The 18,286-nt window shown below is 38.0% G+C and overlaps 1 protein-coding gene across 7 annotated transcripts in view; it reads right to left on the reverse strand.

Annotated features, from left to right (window-relative positions):
• The window catches only part of COL14A1 (collagen type XIV alpha 1 chain), a 115,646-nt gene that overhangs the window by 75,205 nt on the left and 22,155 nt on the right, over window positions 1-18,286 (reverse strand). For all 7 annotated transcript variants that reach the window (XM_088053862.1, XM_088053858.1, XM_088053853.1 and 4 more), the window contains exons 6-11: window positions 6,062-6,217; window positions 5,263-5,382; window positions 3,744-3,908; window positions 3,187-3,348; window positions 1,633-1,781; window positions 543-672 (exon numbers count right to left, since the gene is read on the reverse strand). In XM_088053862.1, the coding sequence (XP_087909988.1) occupies window positions 543-672; window positions 1,633-1,781; window positions 3,187-3,348; window positions 3,744-3,908; window positions 5,263-5,382; window positions 6,062-6,217 (882 nt within the window). The remainder of the gene's footprint in view (window positions 1-542; window positions 673-1,632; window positions 1,782-3,186; window positions 3,349-3,743; window positions 3,909-5,262; window positions 5,383-6,061; window positions 6,218-18,286) is intronic.

Raw genomic sequence — 18,286 nt, forward strand, 5'->3', positions numbered from 1 at the left:
ATTTATCATATTTACTAAAAAAATCCCTGCACTTTGTATACAAATACCTAAAACAGTAAATGTATCAAATCTTAGAGTATATCAAGCCATCATTTTACAGACAGAAAATAATTAAATAATTGAGAAAGAAATTTCCAGAGTTACGTTGCAATCTTTGTCACTGGCAGGAATCACGTGCAGGTATTGCAGGTCCTACCTAAATCTCCACTCATCAGATCATCTCCAGCTACAAATCGAGTTTGCAAAACTTGGCTCCACACCCAAAACATAGGAATGTTCTCATTTAGGGTTCAATTCAACAGACTTCAAAGTTCAGCCTGGAGATAAAACCTTTCTCAGTGTTTAAATATCCACAGAGCGTTTGACCTTAAGAGCTTAGCCCAGAATTAATTAAAACAAAATTTAATTTAAGACAAATGCACTAAAAGAAGGTAGATTGAAAAACACTCCCTTTTGTGTTTATTTTTACAAAGACTAATGCCTACACAGTCTGATTAAATGCAGACAGTCAAATCTGCAACAATCACGCTACGGATACTCACGCGTGGTTTCCGTTCCACGGAGGCCCTCACTCGCAGCGTTGGAGTAGATGGCAAACACAGCTATCTGGTACTCAGTTAAAGACATCAGGTTTTTCAGAACTGCTGTGGATACACTTCCATCTACCACAACCTGTTTACAAGAAAATTTAACTAAATATGCATAAAGCAAACAAACTGTATTACCATCAAATCAATCAACCCCTCTTTCAGGCAGTTTTTACACTGTACTAACATTCAGTTCATGCTGCATTTATATACAGTAAACTGTCCGAAAAGAACAGCAACCATACATATAGTCTAAATGTTTATCTGATATAAATAGCCATTCAGAACAAAGGAAGAGCTTAGCTGAATAAAGTGTATGGGATACAGTTTAAGGGTGTGTAAGTGGCACTTTTTGATATAATATCATCATAAATATTCCTTTAGTACTACATATATATATATAGACACACACAGAGTGCTTCAAAATCCCATCAATACATATCCATCCTAAACTAGTTTCTAGTGCAAAAGGAAACAAAATATAACCTTAGTTAAATCCTTTTGCTCTTCTACATTTCCATTCAATTTGATAAGTTGTCAGCTGGAGTCAAAAGCTTGTTCCACTGCAATTTTTCCATCTCCAAAATGTTGAAGTCCCATCCAAATAAACAATTCTCTCCAAATTTTCAATGACCAATTGTAGATGTCCCAAAATGTCCAATCTTCCTTTTATGAATATTTTTTTCTTAGAACTGAAAATGCAGCTTACCATCACCTCCTACCTCTTCTGTTCTCGTAAACAGAGTGGTGCAGGGGGTGTCAGTAGAATTGTGCCAAGTAACCCTTTGAGTAAGGAAAAAATGCAGGCACTTCACCCCGCCCCTGAAAGTGATTATTATTATAGCACTGAACTGACTTTAAATTGTATGACAGACATGTAGCCTAGCTACTACCTAACCTTTACCACCATCCAGTGTGACCAGTCTCCTTTCTGGAGCCCTCATAGGGAATTTCAGGGTGCATTTAGAAGCGGACCATGGATTTCCTGTCTGGTTAGCTGCCCCTAACGCAATAAAAACTTCTGGGCAGTTTTTCCTCCTATTACCTCTTCTGGCTGTCCTCCTCGAGTGGGGTAGTACACAACCCTGTATTTTTCCACTTTGCCTGGTGCGTGGGTCCAGCTGACGCGGAAGCCTCTTGCTGTTACCTCCGATGTGATCAAATCCGAAGGAGTCCCAAGAGAAGCGATTGTTCCTAGGTTGGAGACAGCACAAATTTTTATTCCCTTCTGCATAATAATTGCTTGGCTTATTGTATTTGCTGAAGCTCTAATTATTCCTTATCAGAAAATCAAATGATTGGCTACTGTACACCTATTTATGTTATTTTCAATGGAACCAAAGAAGTAATAATGAGTACAGCACATGGCGTTTCTCTGGGACTAAATCTTCCTGGTCTTTCATAAACCTTTATATGAAGACAAAAATACAACACTAAGCCTTCCTGTCCTTCTTCCCATCACTATTTCCAGATGTTTCTGCTGGGTTTTTTTTCAGGTTGCTTTCATCCCAGTCATGACAAACATACAAGTACATATACAGCTGTGATCTCCTGTGCTCCTCAGCAGGCTGGAAACTGATATTGCCTGTCAGCCTGCTGAAGAGACACAGTGAATGGTCATCTTCTCTGGCAATCATTCTTTTCCACAAAAATATCTCAACTATCCATGGTTTTTCCATTTTCTTCTGCTCAAGAGAGTCTTCCTTATTTATATATATTATATAGATATCTATATATTATATTGAATATATATATATTATATTTAATGTAATTATATATAGTGTGTATGTGTATATATGTATACACACACACACACAAACACACACACATATATATAATATTCCATATATCCATATATATTATGAGAGAGGGAGAGAATAACTTAGCATTTCTGTGATATTAAGGAATCATAAACGAGTAAATAAAAACAAAATCCACTGAAACTCTCCAGAAAGAAAGGCCCCGAATAGAATTGTATTTCTGGCAAATTGCAACATTTTTTCATAGCCATTTCTTTTCTTCAGAAAAGCCAAGATAATTGTAATCAGAAGAGGCTTTTTTATATAAGAACCATTTTCTTTGCTGCCATCTTTTCCTGTGAACCAAAATATATTTTTTGTGTATTAAATAAGAAAGAGGAAAAAATCCATCAAAGGAGGGATTAAACAATCTAAATAGTTGAAACTCTTGAATATGTATGAGACAATCAAAACATTAAGTTAGGAGATGGAAAGCACAGCATGAATGCAACAATTCCATGTGCATCTGTTAAACTAATTCATCCCCAAAACTGTATTACATAAAGATTTCCTTAGCCGCCACTTGGAAATTGTTATAGCAGAATAAATTACCTTTTTTTTTTTTTTTGTACTACCAAATACCATAATACTTACCTCTCCTAAAAACAGAGAGCAAAAGATCAGAGATATCTGAGCAAGAATAAAACATAGCTAGGAAGATAACTTCTCTGACAATACTTTCTTGCAAGCAAAAGAATATATAGCATGAGTCTAGTGCCAGAAGCCACTCTAGAACTGAAGGTATTTGATTTGTAGCTCTAAGTTCACCATAAGTTACATTAAATTTTGTTTCTGTTCACCTTTGATTTCCTTTTCCTGCTCCTCTACTCGTGAGCACACTGTTCTGGTAAGACCTTCAACTATGGTATGCATGAAGTTAAAGTCAGCCACGTTGTAGACATGTGTGCTGTCAGGCTCAGAGGCAATCTCTTTGAGTTCATTTATATCTGCATTCTTTACACCTTTTATTGGAAAAGAAAATAAAGAAAATATTTGCAATGAAAAAGAAAAAATCTTGTATACACAGGGCATGATAAAAAATTACTAATATAAAATTATATTTATTTTACTGAGCAACTACAAATTGCTCTGTTTTTAAGATGTCAATTCAAGATGTTAACTTCTGCCAGTGAAAGTGGTATCTTTTCAGCTGTCTCATGAAAATGCAGCATCCATGTATACTGCTAAATTCCAGTTATAACAGCAATGTTGTAAGCAATGCTTATAAAAGATACAAATTAATGATGATACTTGTTGGATACAGGCAGTAAAGAGCACTTCCTTAGTACAGCCAGCAACAGACTCAAATACAGCAGAGTACAATGGGACATGCACATGGATATGGCAGAATACACACCAATAGCAAACAGCTCAATGCCGGCATCCCGCAGGTTTTTAGCAGGAGGGATAACATCATCTTGGGACTTCCCATCAGTGATCAGTATCCCAATTTTAGATACTCCTGGTCTTGCACCTGCCTCAGGCTTAAAGCTGTTTTCCAAAATATAAGTTAAGGCAAGACCTAAAAAAGAAAACATTTTAAAAGACTTACAGATAAAAATGTCCATTAGTTTTGCCAATATCACAGTGTTTGCTTTTCTACTCAATTTAAAAGTTCTGATAAAAAATAAGTATAAAAGAAAAGAAGAATTTATTTACTGAAAAATTAAATTCCAACAAGCAGCCTAAACTACAGAGAAGCTAAAATTTATTTTTAGCTGCCTTTTAATCAATCAATATACTTTAAACTGACTATGAAAACCTAAATTGATATTCCTGTAAATGCATCATCTTTTTTTCTTACTTTACCAAATTCTACAAAGTTAGAACAGGAACTTCCCTCTCCTTCTACCTACATTGCTTATATGAAAGCACATGCTCTGGATAGCTTAGTAAATCCTCATGCTACAGATAATCTTACCTTTGTTTAGTTTTTAATTTTTTCCAATTTACAAGCTAAAAAAAAAGCTTTATTTATGCTTAGGGAGAATCTGATTTTAATAAATGCTAATTATTTAAAAGGAAAGAAGAATAATAGCTCCAGGATGAACTTACATATCACAATGAGATCTTATCTGAAAATTCTTTTAAGTCTCCCACAGCAAACGTTTCTAACTCATTTTCTCCTAACATCCATAAAAAATAATCATGATAATTTACTACTTCCTACCACCCAGTAACCTCACTCCTAGAATCATACTAGAGTCTTCTGTCCTTTGTCCCACTGCAATCACTCCTTCTATCAAAATAAAGACTGTTACTCATTGTTTCTCATTTTCCTTACTCGCCAGAAAAAAAAAAAATAAAGGCAGCAATTTACTTAAAGCCATGTCTGGGTCTTTGGATATATCATTCCAACATTACAAACTGCTGTTTTGATGGCACTGGAATTGTATTCAGAAACTGTATTTCTCCCAGACTGTCAGGCATCCCCCCTTTATCCATCACTAAGTGTCTCTGGGGCTGCAGTGCTTTAACTACTAAAAGGTCAATGGAAATCTAAAAGCCCTGGGTGGTCATTTGTAAAGCTACTATTACCAGTTGTCAAATACTGAAACAACATTCTTTCCTTCTCCAGAACAAAGCTCTGTGCATGAACATTACAAATGGATTTCACATTTTCTTCCCAGCAGGTAAAAGATTTGACTTCCATCACAAAGAGTCAGGTAACTTTGTTTTACAAGACCCTGTCCCGATTCCCAGTGAAGTCAATGGACAGGCACTTCAGAAAAGACATAACTGACACTGGATAAAGCCATTGGCAAGCTGCAAAATCCCTACCCTTTCTACCCTTCATAATAAGCACTGACACTTCTTGGGCTGTGCAGCAGAATATGCTTTTTAATAAAAGGGATAAGCCAAAACATACACAGTACCTGTTAAAGTATTCCCTCCCTTGTACGGTAGATTCCGGACCGCATCCAAAACAGCATCCTTTGTGCCATAGGCATTCAAGTGCCATTCAATTCGGGGATCACCACTGTACTGTGCAAGACCTAAAGAACCAGAAATGAAGGTAATCCATCAGACAATAAAGTGGGGTTTTTTCATGTACACTTTATGTACGTGGTTACCAGTACCTTACCAATTAGCTTACTGCAAGTAGCTTTACTACCATACTAGAAAAACTGCACTGGTTGACAGCAAAAACTAGTATGAACATGTTCTGGGTGACAGCTCCCCAGTTAACTTTCAAGGCCTTTTATTCAAGTGCTAATTAAATGAAAAGCAAAGCAATACAAAATGTTTTCAGAGTTATTAACATTCCAAGACTTTTTTAAAGAAAAATGTAACTCAATGTAAAGTAGCAGATCAGAAATACAACATTTCAGCCAGTTTAAAGCACAAGATTGTGCCATTCATTGGCACATTCTGCCTGCAAAAATTAAACTGCAAGTGTTTGAGACTAATGCTGACTGAAGTCAGTAAAACTGTTTTCACTGTTTTTATTTTTCCACTGACATTGCATTAGGGTTAATGAAGTTGAGGATACAGTAAACTGTGAGGAATTAATACTACAAACATTCCAGCAGCCTTCCTCTGATGATAGAAGTGCTAGTGCTAGATGAGGCTGAATCTTGCACAAAAACAGTAACATCAAGCTGTTAACTATCCTGAAATAACAACATCTTCACATTGCTACAGAAATATTAGGAAAAAAGTGTGGCACCTTACCTACTCTTGTTTTCTCAGATCCCACATTGAAAGCAGAAACCAGGTTTTCCAGGAACAGTCGAACGAGTCTGAAATTGAATCTGCCAATACTCCAAGAACCATCTACTAGTATCACAATATCTGCAATTGCTGGAGTTTTACAGGTAAACAGGCTCCCTGTAAATCATTAAAATTAAATCAATATTATTAATTCAACAATAAAACTGTAATTCAATAAATATATGCCTTCCTCCTCCCACCAAGCTTGGTAATTAAACTTTCTTCCACAGTCAGTGAAAAAAAAGCAAAATGACCAAACATGCCTGTTCTAGTTTCAGTTATAGAATAGTCAGGCCATTATTTACTTCAGTTCTTTCATTAAAATGTTCAAAATTACTTTTGGGAGACCTATGAAAAGAAACCTTTCTTCTAAAAATCCTTGAGAAAGAAAAAATTAACTGCCATATAGCACAACTGAACCAAGAGTTCATTTCCATTCCCAATGCACATACACAATTTCAGTCCCCATACACAGTGCATGACACGTAGCCTTAGGCACAGACAATGCAGAGAGAGCTACCTAGAGATGCAGACATATAAAACAGTTATCAAGGCCCCTTTCACGGTCAACAGAGAAAACCAGGTGTTTCTATACATCTCAAAAGCCCCATAGAAAACAACCAGGCACCACTGTAGACTTGTAAATCCAGAAGTGAATCTCACTCCTGGGAGCTGAGCAAAACCGAAGGCCAATTAAATATGCTGTATTAAACCTAAGTAGGAGGTACTCAATGCAGCAAAAGTAAAATGCAAAGACCTCAGATTAAAATTCACTGTCTCTATGAGAATGGGCATGAGAATGAAGCTTTGGTCTTACAGATCTATGGAAAACAGAAAAATACTGAAAGAAAACAAAAAACAAACTAAACAACAGAAATGATCTGATGATAATTAGCAGAAGTACATATTAATGGTCTCTAAGGTTTAATTAAACACTGGGAAAATCAAAGGAAGGGAAGTAGTGATTAGACACAAATTGCACTACAAGCCAACTGAGAAGCCTAAACAGAAGTGCCACATCCAGTTTGAGAAAATGCCAGGAAGAGAAGAAAGGGAATGGAAGAGGTTTTCAGAACCTCAGACAGAGTTGCCATATTCCACAGAAGCAGATGTGTGACTGTACAATTAAGGTTGCTGAAACAGTGGACTCATATTGCAGGGAAGGAAATAAAGGAATGATGTTAGACAGGTATAAGAAATGAGAGCTTATGTTTGAAGTACAAAAATACAAACTTCCCACCAGCTTCACTATAGAATAAGGAGGGAAGTAGGAAAGACAAAGCAAAGCAGACTTAGTAGAATAGATATGATGCATCACAAACCATTTAGGGATGAAAATCGTGTCCCTCAATACAGTAAAAAACAAACAGATTAGTGAATTAAGCTGCAGCCCAGGTTTTATCATCATTTTTGTCAGGATCCACTGAAGAAGTTAGTACACAAAGAATACTAACAGTTCAACATGGTGCTAAATAGGAATCACCAAGTACACTGCCAGAAATAAACTGATTTGAGCAGAGATGTTTAGCAAATAAAAGAAGTCAGTGAGAAATTATCTAAAAAGTGTTTGCATTAGCTCCCAAGAAATTCTCCTGATACACAGAGAAAATAAAACACGTGGTTAGCAAATTTAAACTTTCACAACATATTATTAATGACAATTTTCATTAAATACAAAACCATAATTTCACAGGCTAACCAATCTGATGTGCAGAAGGAGTTCAATTGGTAATAATTAAGGGTTAGATTCATACTGTCATGTAAATCCACTGAGCATTAAACCAAATCCATAAAGTTACAGTTAATGTCTTAAACGTGTACTACAAATGTTTTTAGAAGAAGAGGGAACATTTCCTACGTGCAGCTAGCAGTGCAAAATAAGTTCTAAACACATGACAAAAATTCCACTTACAAAGATGCCAAAGCAAATATTTTATTTCAGCTTTTACAGTACAAGACAACACTATTTGAATTGGCAACACATTTTAATGTATTGACACTGGGGAACATTTAGTAAGCATCAGAAAAATGATCTTAATTTGGAACATAAATCCAAAAGAGGTCCAAATCTTTATGTCACTGAAGTCAACAGAAAAACCTCCCTTGATTTCAGTGGGAATGGAATCTGTTTTGTGACTTAATAGGAATCTACTAGTCATGGCAAAATTAATGTTTAAGTATCTTTGCCAAATAAACTTCCTGTTGATCAGTCTGCATTGCCTGCAGTATCTGTCTTCCATCAACACGCAGTTCAGCTGTGCCATTCTCACACTGGCCATGACTAGCATTGCAAGCTTCAAAAAAGCTACTGGCAAAGTAAAATGCTACTCAACACCAGTAAGAATGAAAGCACAGGACCCCTGATTCACGTCCAAGCAGCTGTACAATAGCACAGATGCACCTTTTCAGTGTTATCCCAGCAGTTTAATCATACAGCCCAACAAGGATAACAGGATTTGTGTGGTTGTATTTTCCTTCTCTACTTCTACAACCTTGTGCTGAGCATGAAACCCAGTTATTACCCTTGGTAATATTTCATATAATTTCATATCAACAAGTTTTGCCTATAAGCCTTCTTTAATACTGTATTGATGGCTTTGTAGTGAAAGGTTTTATCAGATTTGGTAAATCCATTCAGTGAAGCAAAATCCAAAGAATAAAGAAAACAATAACGACATTCCTTTCAATGTTTTATTTCCACATCATCAATCAATGCAAATAGTATAATTCAATTATTTTTTTGTTAAAGAAACTTGTGATTTGATCCAAGATTGTACTGCAAGGTCACAGTGTGAAAATTTGTTTCATTCTTCGTAGGTAGGAGATACTTGTTGCATCTTTTCTGCATAAAACATTTAGGTTTTGTTACTTCTGTACACCCACTATTTTGCTTATGTTTTCTCCTTGTTGTACTTAATAGAATTGCAGAAAGTTCCCTAAAAGGGAATAAACAACAGTGAGATATTAAACAGAATAACGCGATGATAGAATCTTTAAAACCTGATAGGAACAAAAACACCATGACATCCTAGTTAATAAAGTTAGTCTAAAAGACACAGTGTGTAGTAAATAATTTCTGCATCCCACTGTGCTTAGGCAGTTTCCATTGCCAGTTCTTGAAAATGTCTTTTTCAATAATCTTTCCATACAATCATACATGGTCATGAATTCCTGTGGGGTTTGAGGGCAATTCTGAGCATTTCAAGTACCTACATAACTTTAATAGGCTATTTTCCCAACAACCTTTCTTAGGAGAATGATAGCATATCATTCTATATAATAAACCTTTAAAAACTCAGTTTTTTAGTCTACTACAAGGTTCAGCAGTGTGATCAGGTTCAGTAGTGTGCTTATTTCCCTTTTATTCAGTCATCTAGAAAAGAGTAGTGAGAGAGAAGGTCCCACTTCCCTCTGAATTATACAATACTCACCAATTTCAAAAGTAGGACAGCAGGGAAGAGGCCAGTTACCAAATTTTATACCATGTTTCCTAATGTTATATAGAAACCATAATTCTGATTCAAGTGCTGCGTTCCACAACAAACAATAACAGAGCCTGTGATCTTTAGGTAAGCAAAAACAACAGAATTGCACAAATTGTAAAGTCAGAATAACAACCTATATATTTTACACCAGCAACTCTCTTCAGTTGCTTCACTTACAATTGGCGGAGATTTTTTATGGCGAGAAAGCACAATATTAATGCTTTTTCTGTAACAAATTTGCAATCTTCCTAGCACTACTTGGCAGAAGGAACTTGCCACTCTGCCAGAAAGCTGAGGAGGAAAGGACTCTGTCTGCCCATTTCTGCTTTTCACAGAAGAAGGCACAAGCTCAAAGTTTCACCTTCATAGGCACCAACATACAGTGAAAGGCTAACCATCAATGTTTTAGGGTGAGGTATTTGCACAAAACCTGCTCCAGTACCACCAAAAGTCAAATCACCAGGAAGAATTTTGATTTGTTTCAGGGAAATTTTTCAAAGAGCCAGTGTTGAAAGAGTTCTGCATCTGCCAAACAAAGTTTTCTGGTTTTGATTCCTCAAGCCCCCAGACACTGAAGGTGATTTGCTGGCACTTCCAATATGCAAGTGTTACACCACTCTCAAGACCATGTCAAAACTGGCTGAGAGTGAAGCCAATGATGGTAATGCTGAAAGAAAGAGCCAGATAGAATTTTCTGGGATAGAGGGAGTGTTATTGAAGCCAGAAAAACAGGACCCTTGAGTCATCCCATGAAGGGAATGGAGTGTAGAGAGAGACCTGAGAGAAGCTCTGGCAGTGTGGGGTCTGTGCAGAGCACAGCAGGCTTGACAAGCTCCTGGAAACACCGAGCACCTCTGTGCACTCCCTGCCTGCCGCTGCTCTTCCACACACGTGTTGTGAACAAGTGAGCAATGGTAAAAACAGAAGTTACACCAAAAAAACCCACAAGCCTTGCTCACAAAGAAATACTAAACTATGATTTTTAATCTAGAATGGGGTTCTTTGACTCTTGGAGTTAACACCACTACTCTTTGAAAGTTCCTTGAAAGGCAAAGGGAGAAGCAGCAAATACAGGCACTGTCACATGGGAGGACTCAATGCTTTAGACAAACCAGCTCAATTTGCATGCAGTTATGATATGTTTTACAGAAACATATTTGATATTTTGCCTCCCCTTGGTATGAAACTCGGTTCCCATTTTCAAGAGCCAAAACACACACTTCTTCTGCTAGAAGTTAGAACTATAACTCTTTCTGAGTCTGCAATATGTCGTTTCCTTTCTTACTCCCTGTCACAGTAGAAAATCAAATAATATATGTGAAAGGAGAGAAAAAAAGTTCAAGCAAAGGTCAATAATAATAATACAGTATGAACAGAAGACTTGTTCATGGGATAACAAAGCACAAAAGGCAAGAAGCTTGATAACAGCAGTGAGTGAAAAATACCTTGTGAATAAAGCATGAATGACAGAGAACAGCCAGTCCTCCACAGCGATTGACAGCACCACGCTGAGCAGAACCACCACTGAGGACAAGGGTAATGTAAACCCATATCAGCAAAATGTAACATCCTTTTTTTAAAAAGGGTTTAAAAATTTAAGGGACGTGAGGCAGTGTCCAGCTCCAAAATTCAGCAACTCACTAGTCCACGCTTCTGACATTGATATTATTCTTCTGTGCTGATGATATCATCCTTGCACTTGGCCCTCAGTTTAACACATCCCATATGTCAGGCCTATGGACCAGACAAATGCATATAACATAACTGCTGTTCTTTAAACTAGATCCAACCACAGCTTGAATTTGAAGGACTCAAATGTTGGAACATTAGGTTTAAAGAGCAGCCCAAGAAGGTTAGAAGTTTGTCCCTGGTCCCTAGGAAAAAAAGAAAAAGTAGCCAGCCTTTTTCCATGTGCCTTATTCCTATCCAGGAAACTAATATAGCCCAACTGGCAAGCCTACAAATTTGTTATTCGGTGGAGTTGGACTACTAAGATTTACTGAATGTGTTCTGTCTAACCATGTCACATTGGACTCTGAATAATGTAGTCCAAAAATATTCTGCTTCCAAAAAGTATGCAGCAGTTACTAAATACTATTTATAGCATACCTTCTGAATTTAAGGCCACAAAATTAATCAAAGCACTAGTTGATAACACATTAATTGCCTATACATACTGGTGATAATTCTCAAGTATGAGAGAAAAAAGCATAGAGCCATTTTCTATGCACTTTTCCACACACACTCAATGACAGTTGTATTTCTGCAGTAAGTAGTCACTAGTTTAGAAAAACTTCTAGAACTTTCTTTCTAAATGTGAACTTTTTAATTTGAGAGACAAAAATAACTGTGGAAGAAAGTGCTGATGTCTCCTTACAGACCATTGTTGATTGATAGCACTGAAGAACACAATGTCTGCAGCAGCTTACCAAAAAGCAACACTAAACACCTCTTCTGTGTACCTAGATAGAAAAATATGTTTTTAAATCCCTAGAATTTAAATTGAGAGTTTAAAACATTTGTTACAATTTCTCTTCCAACAGACAACATGTCAGCACAGAACAAAGGATGATGCTGAAGTCTTTCCTGAACCTGAGGCCCAGCCTGGTAATATACTGCATCCATTTAGCCACAATTTACACTGAAGATGATCTGCAATCCTCCAGTAGGGTACATGAAACCTAAGAAACTCTTCTGCAGATTATAGTGATAACTCTCTACCTCTCTTTCCTCTCAGTACTGCATCTGAGTGCATGAATGTTTTAAATGAAACAGCTGTCTCAAGGTCTAAATTACTTTTCAAGACAGAAAAGTGTAATTTTTACTAATAAGATCATACTTATCCACCATTCCTATGTAAAAAATATGCCAGGATTTAAAAAGCTTATTTCTCCTATTTCTTTAGTATGGTATGAAATCCCTGACAGTTTTCTTTGGCTGTCTAGAAGACAGTTAATCATGGCACTTCAGGCAAAAGTGGTACTCAGAAATCCTCAATATTAATTAAGGTGTATGTCTAAATCCCTCTAAACCATGACAGAGAACTGGTCTGTGCCTGAGCTTGTAACACAACAGGTAAAGTAATGGAAAAGAGCCTGCTGAGAAAACAGTCTGCATACTTACAAAAGTAATTAACACAGAAATAATTAAAAACTAGTTGAAGCAAACTGCTCGAGCATAGTTAAATTACAGCTCAGCATTACAGATCTGAATATATATGATATTATGGACAATGTGTCTAGAAACAAAAAGGATGGTGCAATACAATTACAGTGCAAAAGGCTTCCAAATTTGAGGCCCTATATTAACTTCATGCAGTTCTTGAAATAATATTTTCATAATATAACCAGTGTATATGCTTCTACAAATACAAGTTTGCAGTGATCTTCGGAAACATTGCTAATTTAGGATGTCATGTATCAATCTACAAAAACTCAGGATGAAATTCATGCCCTCTTGAATGTAGCAATTCTTCCATTCTCTGACTAACAGAGATGTCTGAGTGAATACTGAACTCTGAGAAATCTCAACTCCCAGAATTAAAGGGTAGTGGAGGTGAGAAGGGACCTCTTGAGTTTAGTCAAACTGCCCTAATCAAAGCAGGAGCAACAACAGCAGATTGCTCTGGGCTGTGTCCAGTCAGGTTAAAGAGTCTCCAAGATAAAGACTCCACAACTGGAGTAACCCACTCCAGTGTTTTACCATTCTCATAGCAAAATAAGTGTTTTCCTCTATTAAATATAATTTACAGTTACTTTAGTTTGTGTCTGCTACCTGTTGTCTTTTGGCTGAACACCACTGAGAAGAATCTCTGCCTTCTTTACTCATTCCAGAGTGTAATTTTGCACTTAGGAAAGATATCTCTCAAACCCGCTGTCCTCCAAGGTGAACAGTCCACTTGTCTCCGCCTCTCCACTTATGAAAGATGCTCCAAACCTTTAATCATCTCTGTGGCTTTTCAATGGACTCTTTTCAGTAAGTCCATATCTTTCTTCTACTGGGAACCCAGCCCAGTACCAGACACAGAATTCCACATGTGGCTTCAACAAGGCTGGGCTGAGGGGAAAAATCACCTTCATCTACCTGCTAACTTCCTCCCAGTGTAGCCCAGAAGGCTGTTTGCCTCCACTGTGACATGTGTCTATTGCTGGCTCGTGGTCACCTGAGTCCCAGGGCTTTTTCTGCCAAGCTCCATGCAGCCAGTTGGCCACCAGCATGTGCCAGGGGCTATTCCTCCTCAGGACTCTGTGCTTCCCCTGGCTGATCTGACGCTGCTTGACACCACTGCCCTACCTATGCATGAGCTAAATTTGAATGTTGAGGTTGAAAGGTCTTGAGGGTATGGAGAGAAGAGATGAGATATGAGTGGTTTTTCACAGGCCAAAGGAGCCACTGTCCCTGTGGTGGATCTTGTTGCATTGTGCTCACAATTTACAGTTTCCCTTTATCATACTAGAAAGATCAATGCAAAAGACCAGAAATTTTAGTCCACATTTTTAACCACATAAACAAATCAAACCCAAGCAAAGACCCTGCTGACATGAGCTTTACTTCTGAAATAGCAGCCCTAATTCTGCTAACTTTCCTGCATAAATGGAAACTAAATATACTCAGGCACCAAGCTGGTGCTGGTGTTCCACAGAAGCTCCTTTGAGTATTCCAGAAGGGCAGAGTACAAGAACACCACGTCTCTGGAGATTAATGAGCCAAAGACACACACACCAAACTCAGCAGTCAGATAAGGAAACAGGGCTCCCTGTATGCAGAGTAGTATGATCAGTACAGCCAGACAGGTGAGAATACCTCTGAGGTACCCCACAGACAGGTAAGTTCCATTTTAGCTACCACCTGTCACCTTCTAACCAAGGGACATATCAGCTGTAACACCAAGGCTCACTCAGCACACAGGGCACCAGGAAAAGGGTGCTGACCAGGAGACAGAACAGAGCCAGAGTCCTGCATCAACAGATCCAGAATGGACATGAAGACCTCAGAGCATGCAGTGAGGATGAAATTATCCTGAAATCTTCCCTCCTCAGTACAAGCTCATGCTTGCTGTTTAGCAACAGATGAATAAGACTGACTATGAAACAAAACTTACAGTTGTTTTCAGGGCCATCTCACAGTCCCTAAAAACAGATACCAAAACCTTAACCTTTCTGTCCCATTTTGCTGACCATAGTATAAAGCAAAGAAGATTATTCATCAGGTTATGCAAATCCATGATGACTTTGATGATGAATGCATCAATCCATTATGATTACAGATTCCTACAAGAGGTCCTCGGTCTTGCATTTCAGTCTTTACAATACATGTGTCTGCTACCAACTTCCCCAAAGCTTTTTTTGGTTCTTCTTTCAAGGTTGCCAAACAAGTTTTAAAAAGTGGCCTTTTAAAAAGTTACTATGTGGCTTTTGTGTTATATCAAAGACAAGCATCACTCATGACATACCAAGGTGTTTACCTAGAATATACATTGTCCTGATCAAGCCTACAGACTTCAGACTGTATTCATGCTGCCAGCATCTTCATGATGAAGAGCTGCTAAGGAATGTCTCAGCAGGGTAGTAATGAAAGTGTTTCAATAATGAAACATGTCAACACAGACCCTGAATCTGACTTATGGGAACATCTCTTGCTGCCAGAAGAATCCAGCCATGCCAGGGCACTGTTGATTGGATGGATACTCAAGAGCTAATGACTTGAAGAGATGAAAATCAGTCTGAAGATAATGAAAGACCATTCATTCAGCTGAGCTTCTATTAATCCATCATTCAAGAATGTGAACAGCAGCCTCCCACTTCAACTAAGAATAAATTGCACAAAAAAAGGTCATTGCCCTAGGGAAAGCTACCAAAGGAAAAAAAGAGGCCAAACAAGTTTTCTGTTGGTAATAGTTCAGATTTATGAAGCATTATACATATTTACTGTGCAGAGATACGAGGTGAAACATAACCCAAGTGTTATGAATATGAGGATAAGCATCTTTTAACTCAGGTTATTAATCTCAGTGGTTCTGATATCCAGAGTTGATTCATTTTATGAAAAAAATGAAACTTCCATTTAGGTCAAAGATAGGCTAAGTCTCTTTTTCTACTCAGAGAGTAGAAAGAGAGCTAGGAAGTTGCTCTTTTTCCAAACCGCAGATTCTCTAGATACCAATGTCAACACTGTGTCTACACTTCAATGAAGCAGATGCATTCAAGGTGGGACATTTTGGATGACAGAAAGGCAATCTCACCAATCTCCAGCTTCTACCTGACCAGGAACTTACAAGAGGTGATACAGAACCTTAACCAGATATTAATATACTGACAGGAAGAAATGCATTCCCTCCTACAGAAAAGCAGAGCCAGGAGATAAGTAAGGGTAATGGGTACCTGGGTAAGAATGGAGACTGGTCACCATTTCTAATGCCAAGCTTTCTATTTTCAGAATAAAGCAAGGGTTTGTCATCTGGAATATACAAATTGAAGAAGACATCCAGCAACCTCCAAATTAATACTCACCCAGGCTAATGGAAATAAATAAAATTTTACACTTATCCAGAACAGACAAGGCAGTTACAAATACATAAGAGAGACTTCTTCATGTTAAAATCAACCCCTTGTTCCCAGTCTCTCTTCCTCTCTCTCTTCCTCTCTTCCCTGGGATTTCTTCTGTCAGGATCAAAGTGTACAACTCAACATGAACCCTTTCCCAGCTCCATGCATCACAGAAATTTCAAGGTCTCCAGTTTCAAGCTTGCTGCCTCTCAAAAGTGTATTTTTCACTTATTCAGATTATGTGAACACACTTGTGTGCTATTTAATTTGGCCAGATGGCAGATGTAGATGCTGCCGTCTCTAAATGTAGCTTGCTTAGCTTTCTTCAAAACAACTATCAAATTATGGCAAAGGAAAAGCACTTCAGAATTCTGTCCATGTCAGTGCTGATACTTCCCATCACATTTTTCAGTCATGTGAGCCAGGAAGGAGTCTTCCAAATTACCCTAGCGAGGTCCACAGAAGTACTGCCATTGCAGAATAAAATCCAAGTTACAAGCAGTACTCAGAGGACACAAAAGCTATTTCCTTCAGAGAAATCCTTATGATGAGTTCCTGGAATAAGCACTGATCATCCACAGCACAATGAGCTTAAATTTCTGTAAAGAGGAGTTTACCAAAGGGTTTCCTTGCGTCAGAGTCCTCCTGTAAGTCCTGAGTGTTTAACAAGGAATTTCTAATATACAAAGCTCTACATGGCAGCTCACAGGTTTACAGTCTAGCTTGGAAACCTAATGGATGCCTCTCCTCAAATTCTACCTTCTGAAAAGTACAGAAACCAACATGGCCTCGGTGCAGCATCCCAAGGTCACATATCAAAGAGAGCAATGGTATATTCTGACAAGTCTACTTCATCTCCTTATTATAACAGATATTTTCATCACCTGAAGTTGAAAGAGAAAATGAGAAGTCCCAGAGAAGAACAGAAAGCCATGACATTTGGCACAAATTAAAAAACAACCGCTACCAAGAAACCCCATGCTCTGATGGCCTAACATGGATGGGGACAAGATTGCTGGGCAGGTTCTGTGTGGGGTCCAGTGCAGACATCTGTTAGCACACATCAGAATGGTGATCTAACCACCACTGAAACCACTGAGACCACTGCTGTAGGCTTTTAAATGACAGTCCTATTGGCAAAGTTAAGATGGTCAGGTGCTGCTTTCACTAGAGAAAGCTGAGATAGGAGACATCTTGGATTCTGTTTGGGCTAAAGTTGGGCAGAACAAAGCCAGCTGAGTCCAAAGCCAAAGTGACAGAATCTGAAACCAAAATCAGGTCTACAAAATACTGTCTGGGCTAAGCAACCTCAGGGTGATCAGAAGAGCATGGTGAAAGGAACATAACAAATGCTTGCCAAAGCTTTGTGGTGGTCCAAAATGTTCTAATAATGCTGAAGCATGGTCCAAGCATTACCCAGTCTTCTCAAGGGAGGCCCCCCAAGGCGCTACTCCCCTTGGAGAAGCATAGAAAACAGATTCATTTCTATGTTCATATTATTTTTAGTTCATTAGTAAATGCTAGAACAAGCAGGTATATACCACACACACAAGAGCTACTGACAATCAGGTCATTTGCATGTCACAGCAAATGTCACTGCAAATGTCACTACAAATGCCACTCAGTGCTGAAAGGCAGCTTTTGCTAAAGACTACAAACATACTTGCCAAGATGGTAAACACAGAACTGAAAAGTAAACCAAAAAAGAATCCTGAAGTAACAGCCTAGATAGAGCACATGTCCTCAGGTGTGAGGCAGCTAAGGACAGTAGATGTGCATCCTGTTTCATCCATGACAAGGCAATACTCCCTACAGACACTGCAAAGGTGAAATATTAGCCTCAGTATTATGCATAGATATCTTTTAGGGCAATGTAGGCAGTAGCCTAGAATGTAGATAAATGCAATGAATAGTTCTAAACTCACCATATTTTCTGATGCAGATTTTCATTTACAAATGTCCAAAAATGAAACCTATCATATAAAAGTATTCCATAATATTTAAATAATCTAACGTATCTCTGAAATAGGCAATTTTCCCATTTTGCAGCATCAAGAAACTGATGCTAAAGGCTAATGGCCAGGGTTGTCTCTACACTTTGGAATGGATGATGAGGTAGATGTTGAGCTAGCTAGTTCTGAGCAGGGAAGTGCATT

Source organism: Pseudopodoces humilis, chromosome 1, assembly GCF_049639895.1.
Source record: "Pseudopodoces humilis isolate 2021_Gansu_Grassland_sample_001 chromosome 1, ASM4963989v1, whole genome shotgun sequence".
NCBI lineage: Eukaryota > Metazoa > Chordata > Aves > Passeriformes > Paridae > Pseudopodoces > Pseudopodoces humilis.